The following is a 15458-nucleotide window of genomic DNA, read 5'->3' as shown; positions in this document are numbered from 1 at the left end:
CATGATGCAGGAGCAACATATTCTGCAAGATTCAGACTCACGTCTGCTGTCTTTACATGGATGTCCCTGATGCACTTGAGTGCAATATATATATAGAGAGAGAGTGTGTGTGTGTGTGTGTGTGTGTGTGTGTGTAAGATTAGCCCTGAGCTAACATCTGTTGCCAATCCTCCTCTTTTTGCTGAGGAAGACTGGCCCTGGGCTAACATCCGTGCCCATCTTCCTCTACGTTTTTTTTATACATGTGGGACACCTGCCACAGCATGGCTTGAGAAGTGGTGTGTAGGTCTGCACTGGGGATCCGAATCAGCGAACACCAGGCCACCGGAGCGGAGCGCACGAACTTAACCACTACACTACAGGGCTGGCCTCTGAAATGCAATATATTAAAAACTGAAATGAGGGGCTGGACCAGTGGCGCAAGCAGTTAAGTGTGTGCGCTCCGCTGCGGTGGCCCGGGGTTCGCCGGTTCGGGATCCCTGGCACGCACGGACGCACCGCTTGGCAGGCCATGCTGTGCCGGTGTCCCATATAAAGTGGAGGAAGATGGGCATGGATGTTAGCCCAAGGTCAGTCTTTCTCAGCAAAAAAAGAGGAGGCTTGGCAGATGTTAGTGCAGGGCTGATCTTCCTCACAAAAAAAAAACAAAGAACAAAAAAACTGAAATCATCATCTCCCTTCTTTTTTTTTTTTTTGTTGTGAGGAGGATCAGCTCTGAGCTAACATCTGCCAATCCCTGCTTTTTTTTTTTTTTTTCCGCTGAGGCAGACTGGCCTTGGGCTAACATCCATGCCCATCTTCCTCTGCTTTATATGGGACCCTGCCACAGCATGGCTTGACAAGCGGTGCGTCGGTGCGCACCCGGGATCTGAACCAGCAAACCCCAGACCGCCGCAGCAGAGCTCGCCCACTTAATCACTTGCGCCACCAGCCCGCCCCCATCATCTCCCTTCAAAACTTGCTCCTTCTTCTGTAGTTTCTATCTCACTTGGGAAACTCTATTCATTTAATTACTCAAGTTAGAAAACTAGAATATACTAGAGACAGCATGGTGAATAATATTCACATTGTCAATCTGTGCTAAGTGATGCAATGGATGACACAGGGAGCTGTGAGCACCGTGGAAAGGGCTATGACAGACTTGAAGGTCAAATAAAGGTGAATAGACATTGATTAGACCAACATCATCAAATTGTAGCAATTCCATTTCCTAAGTATCTTCCAAATTTGTCTCCTCTCTCCACACCTATTACACTGCCCCAGTTCAGGCCTTCATTATCTCTGGCCTGTATTACTGCAATAGTCTAAGAGGTTCCTCTGTCTCTGACCTTGACCCGGACTGAAGAAGCTATGCAAAACGAAAACCTCCATTTATCACTCAACAGCTTTAAACCTTTCAATGAGTCCCTCAGATAAAGGCCAAGTCCTGGCCTGCCTCTTAAGCCTTGCCTCTCACCTCTCCCTGTCTCAGAATTTGTGGCCTCACTCAAAGAAGTTTCTCTCTTCTGTGCCTTTGCTCCTTGCGGTTCTCTCTATCTGGAATGGTGCCCTTCTTCTATCCTGGCTCCTCATCTATTAAGGGTGGGCTTAGTAGTTGCCTCTTCTGGAAGGTCCTTTTCCCAAGTACTCCAAACCTTCCAAGGGCTAGGAAGGGGACCTTATTTTGTGTTTCTACGCTCTCCTTTCACCCTTGCCCAACGGCAGGGATCATGTCTTAATGTTCGTCCTGCTTTCGGTGAATGTTAACTAATGAATAGCACCCGTTAAGCATCCAGTCCAAGGTTACCCAGCTGGTAAGCTGCAGAGTCAGAAATTAGTGCTTAGACCCCCGTAGGGCTTTCATTCAAATGTAAAGTCCTCGAAATCCTCACTCTAGCAGTGCCCTTTACAGTTTGCAAAGCATTCTGATAAGGCTACTCTTTATATCCTGGGGCAAGAATTGCAAAAGAGGAATGTTTTTAAACCCGGCAGCTAGAAATGAGCTTCAAGAAAGAACTAGGAAATCATCAAACAGAACAGCAGCGAGGAGGGTCAGCCAGCTGCAAAGACGACCCTCCCAGCCAGAGAAACCCCGCCCCGGCACCCACGTGCGCCCCCGCACAATCCGCCGCACACCCAGCCCTCCTCATCTCGAAGACTACAAATCCCAGCATGCCTCGCACCCATTGAGTGGCATCACGCAATGCATGCTGGGGCACGTAGTCCAGTTCTCGTTGACGAAAAGGCCAGAACGTCCCGTGATGTCAAGAGGACGCAGGGAAGCAGTCGGAACCAGTCCAGGCTCAAGTTAAACCTCCCTCCAGAGAACCCACCCTGGTTTCTTTGGTGACCCGGTTTCAGCTCCCACCCCGTAGTCCAGCGGACCTATGGTGTGCGTTGAGTAGCCTCTCGCGTGAATCCCTCACGGTTAAAGGGGAAGTACCACAGAGCAAGCATAGGCAACCTTCCGCTCTCGAGGCGCCCGCTTGTTAGAAGTGTGGTACGCAGGACGCTACCCTGGACAGGGGCTGAGACGCTGCTTCCCCAGCAGCGCCAGTGAGGACGTGGCAGGTCTCTCTCGGACCGCTGCTTCCCTTTCCTCCGCCCCTCGGGCCGGAGGCGCGGGAGGCGCAAAGGCTCCTGGGAACGCGCATGCGCCCACCGCGGCGGGGAGTACACCTTCAACGTCTGCGGGAGCGGGGTGTGTCGGGTGTCGGCGGCGGTGCTTTGCGGCCGGTCGTGCGGGTCGGGCGCGGGCGGGCGCGGCGGCAGTGGCGCGCACAGGTGATTGACTGCTCAGCTGGCTCAGGGAACGCCTGGTCCTCATCGCTGGCAGGTGGCGGAGACCATTTGGGCGGCGGCGGCGCCGGCAGCGGCGGTCCGGTTCGGGAGGCGCTTCTCGGGCCAAGGCCATGGCCCCGCGGCTGCAGCTGGAGAAGGCGGCCTGGCGCTGGGCGGAGACGGTGCGGCCCGAGGAGGTGTCGCAGGAGCACATCGAGACCGCCTACCGCATCTGGCTGGAGCCATGCATCCGCGGCGTGTGCAGGTGAGGCCCGCGCACCGGGCCTGGCCGCCCCCTCGGGTCAGACCTTGGAAAATCCGGCCGGGGGCCGGGGTCGGGTTGGGGGAAGGAGGACGGCGGCCCGTTGCATGCGTCTAGCAGGCGCGGAAAGGAGCAAGGAGGCGGCTTCCTCCTCTGCCATCTGGGAGACCTGGGAATCGCAGCCTCCCCGGCCTCTGCACGGAGGTGATGCTGCTGAAAGCCCTGTAGAAAGGGTTCTGGGTTCTTATCTAGAAGATGGCGGTGGAAATGGTTGAAGGCAGGAGCTGAGAGCTTAGCAAACCTTGGTGGTGGTTGTATCTTGGCCGCGGCTTGGCTTTTTCGTTTGAAAAAGGGAACTTCGAAGTCAGCTTCATCACAGTATGTTTTGTATTAGTAGTGTTGACGCTGAAGTCTTGGTCATCTTAGTATTATTTTTTGGATAGGGCTGCTTTAGAAAAACGTATGGTTAGCCTTCGTCATCGGTATCCTTCGTCCCCAGTTGACCTCCCCTCTTTCGTTAATCTAGTAAATTTTGGTTTTTTTTTTGGTCGTTCTGACTCAACACCACTCTACCAAGTGCGAAGTTTGAGCTGTCTAAGTGCTGTCGTTCACCTCTGCTTAGCCCTTGAACCTTGCCTTTCCTTTTAGAGCGAATGCTTAGGCATTGTGCCTGTCTCTTCTGTTTTTCCACCTTTTAACGCGGGAACTATAGTTTTTGTTCCGGAATGTTGTTGAATTGACTTGGCCAAGCCGGGCATGCTCAGAAGCCTTTTTTCAGCAGGCGTTTAGTAAAGATTTTCTGGAGTTTTTACATTCCGCGGCGAAATCCGGAAGGAATGGAAGTCAAGGATTCAACTTTGGAGCTTAAAGTCTAGTTTGAGAAGTGAAACGAGTTAGGGAGCTTCCATAAAGCAAACGAATAATTCCAAGCTCTGGGCGTCTGGCTCCCAAGAAAGACAAATCTGATTCCAACAGTAAGTACTGGAATGACAGAAGTCCGTGTGTAATAGAATTTATTAAGTTTCAGTCAGTTTCTCAACATAATTAGGTTCCAGAATAACCAAAAAGTATAAACTCACTGTAATAGTTCTGATTTTAACGGAAGTAAAGGAGTAGAAATTAGCTGAGGTCACTATAAGGGGAATGTCATAGAGAAGGTGAGTTAATTGCAAGGTTTATATCCAAGCAGTTGTTTTTTTTTACAACCGCATTGAGACATAATTCACTTATCATAGGATTCACCCATTTAAAATGCACAATCCAGTGTTTTTTCTTTGTGTGTTCGGTTGTTCAACCATCACCACAATCTGATTTTAGAACATTTAGGCCCCCCCTAAAAGAAGCCCTGTACCCATTAGAGTGGCACTCAGTCCTCTCCTGTACCTCCATCCCCAAGCTCCATGCAACCCCTTATCTACTTTCTGCCTCTAAATTTGCCTATTCTGGAGATTTCCTGTAAATGGAACCATACAACATGTGGACTTTTGTGACTGACTTTCACTTAGCATAATATTTTCAAGGATCACTCATGTTGTAGCATATATCAGTATGTCATTTCATTTTTTAAAAAATTGTCTAAAGAGGCTTGTACGGTGGCATAGTAGTTAAGCGCTCGCGCTCCGCTTCGGCGGCCCCGGGTTCGCAGGTTCGGATCCCAGGTGCGGACATAGGCACCGCTTGTCAAGCCATGCTGTGGCAGTGTCCCACATATAAAGTAGAGGAAGATGGGCACGGATGTTAGCCCAGGGCTGGTCTTCCTCAGCAAAAAGAGGAGGATTGGCAACGGATGTTAGCTCAGGGCTAATCTTCCTCAAAAGAAAAAAAAAAAAGCTAAAAAAAATTAAAAGTTAAAAATTAAAAAATTAAAAAATAAAAAGTGTGAAATACACAACAAAATTTACCATTTTATTTATTTATTTTTTTTTAAGATTTTTTTTATTTATTTATTTTTCCCCCAAAGCCCCAGTAGATAGTTGTCTGTCATAGCTGCACATCCTTCTAGTTGCTGTATGTGGGACGCGGCCTCAGCATGGCCGGAGAAGCGGTACGTCGGTGCGCGTCCGGGATCCGAACCCCGGGCTGCCAGCAGCGGAGCGCGCGCACTTAACCGCTAAGCCACGGGGCCGGCCCGCAAAATTTACCATTTTAAAGTATACGGTTCATTGGCATTAAGTATCTTTACAATGTTGTACAAACATCACTGTTGTCTAGTTCCAAAACTTTTTCCATTATCCTAAAAGGAAACTCCATATCCATTAAGTGGTAGCTTCCCATTTCCCCCTCCTCCCACCCCCTGGCTACCACTGATCTTTCTGTCTCTGGATTTCTCTATTCTGGATATTTCATAAATGGAATCCTACAATAAGTGGCCTTTTTTTGTCTGGCTTTCACTTAGCATAATGTTTTTAAGTGTCATCCATGTTGTAGCATGTATCAGTGCTTTATTCCTTTTTATGGCTGAATAATATTCCATTGTTTGGATATATCACATTTTGTTTGGGTTGTTTCCACTTTTTGGTTACTATGAATAGTGTTGCTATGAACATTTGTGTACAAGTTTTTGTGCAGACGTATGTTTTTATTTCTCTTGGATGTATACCATAGTGAAATTGCTGCATCGTATGATAACGCTATGTTTAACATTTTGAGGAACTGACAAATTATTTTCCAGAGTGGCTGCACTATTTTACATAGAATGTATGAGGATTCCAATTTCTCCACATCCTTAGACTTGTTTTTGTCTTCTTTTTTATAGTCATACTGGTGGGTGTGAGGTGGTATCTCATTGTTGTTTTGATTTGCTTTTCCCTGATGACTAATAATGTTGAGCATCTTTTCATATGCTTATTGGCCATTCATATGTCTTCTTGGAGAAATGTCTATTCAAGTCCTTTGCCCGTTTTAAAATTGAGTTGTCTTTTTATTATTGAATTGTAAGAGTTCTTTATATATTCTGGATACAAGTCCCCTTATATTCGCAAATATTTTCTCTCTATTTATGTGTTGTCTTTTCACTTTCTTGATGGTGTTTGCAGTACAAAAGCTTTTAATTTTGATGTAGTCCATTTTGTCTTTTTTTTTTTTGGTCCCTAGTGCTTTTGAAACCATGCATAATCTGAGGTCCAAGCAGTTTTTATTTAAATATCAAAAAGGCTTCTTTTCATACTCACTTTCTCCTTTTGTTTAAGCATTTCTTCTGACTCTTAGCAAGAAAATATTAAAGAATTAAATTAATACTATCATCAGTATCTTTTTTTTATACTTTACATGACAATTTGTTGTCAGATGCCAGAGCTGAAGAGGTGTTTAGCCATATTCAAAGACTAGATGCATCAGGACTATTATTTACATTTCTGAAACTGCTTAGTACAATCACAGCATGAAAGCAATCTGCTTAAATCCCATATCCGCAGAATTCAGAATTCTGCAAATATTCTGTGTCTTAATTCTTAAAACCTGACTTGTTTACTAACAATGAGGATAACAGTCAAGTAAGTTCCTTGCAGTAAAATTCTTGGGTAAGGGATGTGCATTTTTCATTTTGATCCATATTGCTGAATTGCCCATCAGAATGATGGTTCCACTTAACATCCTGCTGTCAACGTGTAAGAATGTCTTGTTTCCTCATACTGTTATCAACACAATATGTTAGTCCACTTTTTGATCTGATAGGTGGAAAATGGTGTCAGATGTTAATTTGTTTCTTCTTGTGACAGTTAAAATTTTGATACAAGTTTTCAAAGTCTGGACTTAACTAGTGCTTGTAGCTGTGTATAGGAGTACAATGCCTATTTTGTTCTCATTAGAGAAACAGTACGTGACTACAGTCTTGTGCCACATGAGGACGTTTTGATCGATGCTGGACTGCGTATACAATGGTTGTACCATATAGCCTAGGTGTGTCGTGGGCTCTACCATCTAGGTATCTGTAAATACACCGTGTGATGTTTGCAGAACGACAAAATCGCCTAATGACGCATTTGTCAGAATGCCTCCCCCTCGTTAAGCAACACATGATTGTATAATAAAATTAAAACGTTACAGAAATGTGATGCATTCTAGAAAGAAAGTCAGTGTCATGGCAGTTTAAAACACTTGAGTGACTTCTCGTAGCTCTAGTCCAAAACCCTTGCTGAGGACAGCTAGGCCTCACTCTTAAGCTTCTTGCGCTGAGCTTTTCTTCATTGATGATGTTCCAATGACAGCTTTCTCTCAGTTGGTTCACATTTTCTCTCACTTTAACAGTGCTGGCCCCTTTTGCCTTGCTAACTTTCCCTGACCCTTGGACCAAGTCAGGGGACCCATTTTTTTGATGTTTAAAAAGGAATCTTATTTATTGCTCATTTTAAACATACATAGAAGTAGAGAGGATGGTACAAGGAACCCCCGTGTACCCATTACCCAGCTTTAACAGTTATTGACACAAGATGATCATTTGTTTTCTTCTCACTGCATGCTGTATTTTTAGTACTTAACACAACTTTAATCTAATTTATTTTTTTTAATTTTTAAAAAAAAATTTTTTTTTTTTTAATTTTTCCCGCAAAGCCCCAGTAGATAGTTGTATGTCATAGTTGCACATCCTTCTAATTGCTGTATGTGGAGTGTGAGCACTTAACCACCAGGACACAGGGCCAGCCCCAGTCTTTAATTTTTGAATGAAAGTGAAAGCCCCTCCTTAATCCCAGGCTCATAGCTAATTATTGTTAGGCTAGGATAACTTTTTTTTTCTTCTTTCTTTCATTCTCTCTTTCTCTCAGTTAAATTCAACAAATATTTATTGAGTGGCTGTTGTATGCTTTGCTGGAGTAAGTATTCATTCTTTTATTTAACAAATATTTTTGGCACATACTGTGGCCTTGGTAGTATTCTACGGTGGCTCTGGGATAAAGCCCCAGAAGTTAAAAGTTCCTTCTTTCATGTACCATATGTTTTAGAGCTGACACACGTATAATCAAACAATGTAATTGTTATTTTACAAAAAAGAGGAGTGTCACACTATATACTTTTTGCAACTTGTTTTTATTTGATAATATACCTTTTTCCATATTAGTGCATCTAGATCTGCCTTATTCTTTTTTTTTTTTTTTTTTTTTTTGCTGAGGAAGATTCGCCCTGAGCTAACATCTGTGCCAGTCCTTCTCTATTTTGTATGTGGGTTGCCACTGATAGTGGTGTAGGTCCACGCCCCAGGAACTGAACCTGGGCCTCTGAAGCAGAGCACGCGGAACTTAACCACTAGGCTGTGGGGCCAGCCCCCGCCTTATTCTTTGATAGCTATGTAATAGTTCATTGTGTAGAATAGAGGTGTTACAGTTTAACCAGTTCCCTGTAGATGGACCTTTGAGTTTCCAGTTTTTGATACTACAGACAGTGCTGCTGTGAACATCCCCAGATGCCTCTTGGTTGAATGCGTGTTTTCACTTAGGTTGCAAGACGAGAAATTGCTGAGGTAAAGGGCACCATGACCATTTAAAATTTTGGTAGATGGTAAACGTTAATGCCATTTAATGCTGCCATTTGTTTTCATCCTATTTCCCACCCCAGGCATTTCTGTTTCAAACACCAATCTGACTAGTGAAAAATAGCATATTTTCATTTGCTTTCTTTTTGCTAGTGGCATTGAGCATCTTTTTATATTTGCTGACTCTTTGTATTTCTCGTATCAATTGTTTTCTGGATTGTTGATTGTTTTCTTACTGATTTTCAAGAGCTTATTGAATATTTCTGTTGAAGATATTTTCCTAATTTTTTTTACTTTGTAGATTTTTTTCTTTTCAGTGTATTTATGTGGTCAAATTTATCAATGCTTTTCTTTATGGTTTCTGGATTTCCTAATGCCAAGATTATAGGAGTACTCACTCATGTTTTGTTTTATTACTGATGGTTTTGTTTTATGCATTCAATTTTTGTCCTTTTAGAATTTAATTTGATTTAGGGAGTGACATAGGAGTCCATCTTTATTTTATTTTACTGTTTACCAAATGGCTACTCAGTTTTCTTAAGCCATTTGTTGAATAATCAAATCTTTTCCCCCACTAGTTAAAAAACCACCTTTATTATATACCAAATTTTTGTGTGTGTTTGGTTTTTTTTCCTCAGCCCTATTCTCTTTCATTGATTTGACTCAATATCCTTGTACTAGGACTGCAGTTCTTTTTTTTTTTTTTTAAAGATTTTATTTATTTATTTATTTTTCCCCCAAAGCCCCAGTGGATAGTTTGTATGTCATAGCCGCACATCCTTCTAGTTGCTGTATGTGGGACGCAGCCTCAGCATGGCTGGAGAAGCAGTGTGTTGGTGTGCGCCCGGGATCCAAACCCCAGGCCGCCAGCAGCGGAGCGCACGCACTTAACCGCTAAGCCACGGGGCCGGCCCTAGGACTGCAGTTCTAATTACTTGATAATAGATTAAAAATATCTGATAAGGCAAGACCCTTCTTCATTCCTCTTAGAATTTTTCTAATGATTCTTTTTTAATTAAAAATTTTTTTACATACAGAAAAGTACACAAATGATAAGAATTACACTGGATGAATTATCACAAAAGGAACATATATATCATGTATCTACCTCCAAGATTAAAACGTCACTAGCATTCCAGAACACCCCTATCTCCCATTTCCTGCCTCCCCACTGGTCACTACCACCTTCATCCTCCTCAAAAGTAACCACTGCTCTTACTTTGAACACTACAAATTATTTTGCCTATTTTGAACTTTGTATACAATTAATTATACATTGTAGTTCCTTCTGTATCTGGCTTCTTTTGCACAGCATTGAGATTCATGCACCTTGTGGGTAGCAGCAGTGTGATCCTTTTTAGTGCTGTGCAGTATTCCATTGTTACTGTATACTTTTTCCTTTCTACTGGTGGTGGTCATGTGGAATTTTTCCAGTATATGGCTATTGTGGAGAAGGCTGCAGTGAACATTCTTGTATGTATCTTTTGGTGCAATGTATACATTTTTGATAAAAAAGGAATTGTTGGGTTGAAAGTGTTCATTTAGCTTTAGTAGATAATGCCAGACCATTTTCCAAATGATTGTACCACTTTCTACTTTCATGAGCAGTATACGAGAGTTCATTTGCTGCATATCCTCAGCAGCAGTTGATATAGTCATTTAATTGTAGCCATTATGATGGATGTGTCATGGTATCTCATTGTGGTTTTAATTTGCATTTCTCCAGTGACCAATGAAATTGACCTCTTTCATATTTGACTATTTGCATATCCTCTAGTGGGGTGCTTGTTTAATTTTTTAAGCCCAATTTTTCTGTTTGGTTATCTTGTTGATTTGTAGTTCTTGATTTTTATTCTCTTATTTTTTACTGTAGTTCTTTATTTTGGGTACAAATGCTTTGTTGAATATATGTATTGTAAATATCTTCTCTTGCTTGCCTTTTTACTCTCTTAGTGGCCTCTTTGGATGAACAGACGTTTTGATTCCAGTATAGTCCAGTTTATCAGTATTTTTCTTTATGGTTATTGCTTTTCTGCATATATCTCATTTAAGAAATCTTTACCTTCCCCCAGGTCCTCAAGGTGTTATCCTATATATTATCTTCTACAAGCTGTATTGTTTTATCTTTAATAGTTAGATCTGCAGTCCACCTGGAATCACTTACTTATTTCCTTCTTTTCAATTGGAAAGTAAGGGTGTGGAAGAATTGAAGGGTTTCCTGTTCCCTCTGACCTTAGCAAAGTAGAAGAGAGCTGAATGACTCCTAGTGGTAAACATCTCTGATACTAGGAAAAGTAAGGGCACTAGTGAAAGGGAGGACATACATAGGGGAAAAAAACAAGACCAACTGAATGAAACTTTCTATTGCAAATTCTCTACACATCATTTATTTCCCTTGGCTTCAGAGGTAATTAGCCTTATATTTGGGACAGTTTTACAAAGAAATAGAATAGAAGAAAAGCCTCAAATTTGATCCAAAAATTCTTGTGTTTTCTGTGTAATATTAAAAAAAACTCTTTAACTGTTTTAGTAAAACTAACTGAAATTTAGGTTCCAGGATGGCACAGTATGTTTTTTTGTGGCTTTATTTATCTGATATAGTCACCAATGTAAATCTAATTTGAGAAGCATGGATAAGCTAAAATGAAATATAGTGATAGTAGATATGTAAGGAATCCGATCTCACTGCTGACTTGGTGAGCTTGTTGCAAATAAAAGCCACCACCCCGAGAACAAGGTTATGATATTTTTTGTGTGTGTGTGAGGAAGATTGGCCCTGGGCTAACATCCATGCCCATCTTCCTCTACTTTATATGGGACGCCGCCACAGCATGGCTTGACACATGGTGCGTCGGTGCACACCTGGGATCCAAACCTGTGAACCCTGGGCCGCCACAGTGGAGCGCACGCACTTAACTGGTACACCACCGGACCGGCCGCAGGGTTATAATATTTTAATATAATTCCTTTTGATTTTTCTATATGTGCATAAAAACAGAGTTATCATGTTATATGTGCATTTTTTCCTTTTGTGAGGAAGATTGGCCCTGAGCTAACATCCATTGCTAATCCTCCTCTTTTTACTTGAGGCAGATTGTCCCTGAGCCAACATCTGTGCCAGTCTTCTTCTACTTTGTATGTGGGATGCTGCCACAGCATGGCTTGGTGAGTAGTGTGTAGGTCCAAGCCCGGGATCCGAACCCGTGAACCCTGGGCCGCAGAAGTGGAGCACACGAATTCAACCACTACACCACTGTGCCGGCCCCTTATATGTGCATTTTGTACAGGTGCTTTTTTTTTTTTTTCTGAGGAAGATCAGCCCTGAGCTAACATCCGTGCTAATCCTCCTCTTTTTGCTGAGGAAGACTGGCTCTGAGCTAACATCTATTGCCAATCCTCCTCCTTTTTTTCCCCAAAACCCCAGTAGATAGTTGTATGTCAAGCTGCACATCCTTCTAGTTGCTGTATGTGGGACGTGGCCTCAGCATGGCCGGAGAAGCGGTGCGTCGGTGCGCGCCCGGGATCCGAACCCGGGCCGCCAGCAGCGGAGCGCGTGCACTTAACCGCTAAGCCACGGCGCCAGCCCCGTGTACAGGTGCTTTTTGACTTATTAGGAATGTTTCCCCAGGACATTATAGAGTTTATGAAAGTAATTTCTAATCATTGCGTAATATTCCATTTTACCTACCCCACAGTATTTAACTGTTTTCCTGTTGGGCATTTGTCTGCCTGCCTGCATTTTTCTCCCTTCTCCTCCTTTCCCCTCCCCCTTCTTTTCTTCTTCTTCTTTTTTTTTTTTTTGTTAAGCTCTTTTAATGTTCTGTGCATCCTTATAAATATTGTCTACTTCTCTGATTATTTTCTTAGAAAAAAGTTGTAAAAGTGGCATGAACATTTTTAAGACTATTGATATAAACTTTTTTTTTTTTTTGTGAGGAAGATTGGCTCTGCACTAACATCCAATGACAATCCTCCTCTTTTTGCTGAGAAAGATTGGCCCTGGGCTAACATCTGTGCCCATCTTCTTCTATTTTATATGTGACGCCGCCACAGCATGGCTTGACAAGCAGTGCATTGGTGCGTGCCCGGGATCCTAACCTGTGAACCCCGGGCCACCGAAGTTGAGCGTGCGCACTTAGCTGCTATGCCACTGGGCCAGCCCCTGATATACATTTTTATTGCAAGATTTGCTCCTGCCTGCTGTCTTCAGTATATAAACGTTCCTGTCTTTCTATGTCCTTGCCATCATTGAGTATTAAATTTTAAAATTTTTCACAATTTCATGAGTGACTGATGGTATCTTTTGATTACCAGTGAAGTTGGAAAATATTGTTTTTTCAAGTATGAGGCCATTATTTCCCAAATTGTATAAAGCTAGAGAAACGTTTCAAATCATCCTCCTTGGAGAACTAAGTCCCACTATAAGGGAAAAAAAATCTTTCACGTTTTAATGGTTAAATAAGTCTGTTTAGACAGGGAAAGACTTTTTTGACTTGCTAGTAAGCACCCCCTGCCCCCCAATGTTTTTACTTTAATACCAGTTTGAAAGGTATCCTATTAGAAAGTAGATTCGTAATATTTCCGGGTAGGCTCACTTTAAATCTTTTTTTGCTTGGATAATCCGCCTTTCCTTAATAGAAGCCTGAACATCAGGCCAGCTGATTTAATATGCTGATTACAAGAATATTGGCTATATTGATCATTTTTGTAAGCTGTAGTTTTGTTTTTTTAAGATTTTATTTATTTATTTTTTTCCCCCAAAGCCCCAGTAGATAGTTGTATGTCATAGCTGCACATCCTTCTAGTTGCTGTATGTGGGACGCGGCCTCAGCATGGCCGGAGAAGCGGTGCGTCGGTGTTCGCCCGGGATCCGAACCCGGACCGCCAGCAGTGGAGCGTGTGCACTTAACCTAAGCTGCAGTTTTTGAATCCCAATTTAGTGGGGCCTAACTTTTGAGGTTTGGAAAAATGAAAATATCTCACTTTGGCTTACTGGCAGAGCCTCAAAGGTTGATTGGATTCTTAAGCTTTAAAAAACGTATTTAATTTTTTTTTTTTTTTTTGTGAGGAGATCAGCCCTGAGCTAACATCCGCCAATCCTCCTCTTTTTTTGCTGAGGAAGACGGCCCTGGGCTAACATCTGTGCCCATCTTCCTCCACTTTATATGGGACGCCGCCACAGCATGGCTTACCAAGCAGTGCGTCTGTGCACGCCCGGGATCCGAACCAGTGAACCCCGGGCCGCCGCAGCGGAGCGCGCGCACTTAACCGCTTGCGCCACCGGGCCGGCCCCATATTTAATTTTTTTTGAATACCCAATACACTATTTTTTTAAAAATAATTTTATTTATTTATTTATTTTTTCTCCCCAAAGCCCCAGTAGATAGTTGTATGTCATAGCTGCACATCCTTCTAGTTGCTGTATGTGGGACGTGGCCTCAGCATGGCCGGAGAAGCGGTGCGTTGGTGCACGCCCGGGATCCAAACCCGGGCTGCCAGCAGTGTAGCGCGCGCACTTAACCGCTAAGCCTCGGGGCTGGCCCCCAATACACTAATTAAAGGATTGCCAACACTTTAGGAAGGTTTCTTTCCATGATGTTTAACATAAGTTTGGTGTTGAATTTTATTGACTTTGCTTTGTAGTTGCTTCTCAAATCTTTTTTGCCTAATACTTCTCTGTATGCGGCATAGGAGTCCTAGGAGAACAGGACATAAGTGCTAAAGGACCTGTTTGTGGTTCTGTTTTTATTTTTGCTTATATCTTACATGTCCAATATCTGAGACCTTGATACGATAATGGCACGAGGAAAAACACTGTAAAATTATCATTGACTATAACCTAGAGTTTAGATTACTTTGCTTCTCCTTTATTTTTACTGTATTTCAGGAAAATATGTGCTTTAGTAATTTAAGTAAACAAGTTTCCTTTTTAATAAAAATTTAAATAAAATACTTTTATTTGAATAACTAATACAGTCATAGTTTAAATATGAAATTGATTTTAAAAAGTGTACATGGAGAGCACTCATTCCCACATCTGTCTCCATCATCCCATTCTTTCACATCCTCTGTAAAAAATAACATTGCTTTCTGATTATTCTTTCAGTATTTCTTTATGCACATATAATCAAACACAAACGTATTTTCTTACTCTACCCTTTTCTTACACAAATGTAGCATTACCATGTACACTGTTCTGTACCTGTAGACATTTCTATATCAGTTCCTAAAAGCTTCCTAGGTTTTTTTTTTTTTTTTTTAAAGCAAAGCTTTGGGGTCAGTCTCCATGGCCTAGTGCTCTGCTTTGGAGGCCTGGGTTGGGTTCCTGGGCGTGGACCTATGCCACTCATCAAGCCATGCTGTGGCGGTGACCCACATACAAAATAGAGGAAGGACTGGCACAGATCTTAGCTCAGGGTGAATCTTCCTCAAGCAAAATGAGGAAAATTGGCAACAGATTTTAGATCAGGGGGAATCTTCCTCAGCAAAAAAAAAAGAAATCAAAGCTTTAAACAATTGAGGTAAAATTATATACAGTGAAATGTCCCAGTCATTCACATTTTTTTGGTAGACTTTATTTTTTAGAGCAGTTTTAGGTTCACAGCAAAATTAAGCAGAAGGTACATAGATTTCCCATGTTCTCCCTGCCCCCACACATGCATAGCCTCCCCCACTATTAACATCCCCCACCAGAGTGGTACATTTGTTACAATTGGTGTACTACATTCACACATCATTATTACTCAAAATCCATAGTTCACATTAGGGTTTACCCTTGGTGTTTACATTCTGTGGGTTTGGACAAATGTATAATGACATATATCCACCATTATAGTATCTTATAATTTCACTGGTTAAAAATCCTCTGTGTCCTGGCTGCTCATCCCTCTCTGCCCCCAACCCCTGGCAACCACTGATCTTTTTACTGTCTCCACAGTTTTGCTTTTTCCAGAATGTAATATAGTTAGAAAC

At 42.3% G+C, this 15458-nt stretch overlaps 1 protein-coding gene across 4 annotated transcripts in view; it reads left to right on the top strand.

Annotated features, from left to right (window-relative positions):
* The first annotated feature begins 2729 nt into the window (after positions 1–2729).
* The window catches only part of USP48 (ubiquitin specific peptidase 48), an 88973-nt gene continuing 76244 nt past the window's right edge, over positions 2730–15458 (top strand). For all 4 annotated transcript variants that reach the window (XM_058553155.1, XM_058553154.1, XM_058553153.1 and 1 more), the window contains exon 1: positions 2730–3025. In XM_058553155.1, the coding sequence (XP_058409138.1) occupies positions 2892–3025 (134 nt within the window). In that variant the 5' untranslated portion in view covers positions 2730–2891. The remainder of the gene's footprint in view (positions 3026–15458) is intronic.

Source organism: Diceros bicornis, chromosome 13, assembly GCF_020826845.1.
Source record: "Diceros bicornis minor isolate mBicDic1 chromosome 13, mDicBic1.mat.cur, whole genome shotgun sequence".
Lineage (NCBI taxonomy): Eukaryota > Metazoa > Chordata > Mammalia > Perissodactyla > Rhinocerotidae > Diceros > Diceros bicornis.
The sequence above is the reverse complement of the archived record's forward strand: the minus strand, read 5'-3'. Positions and strand labels throughout refer to the sequence as shown.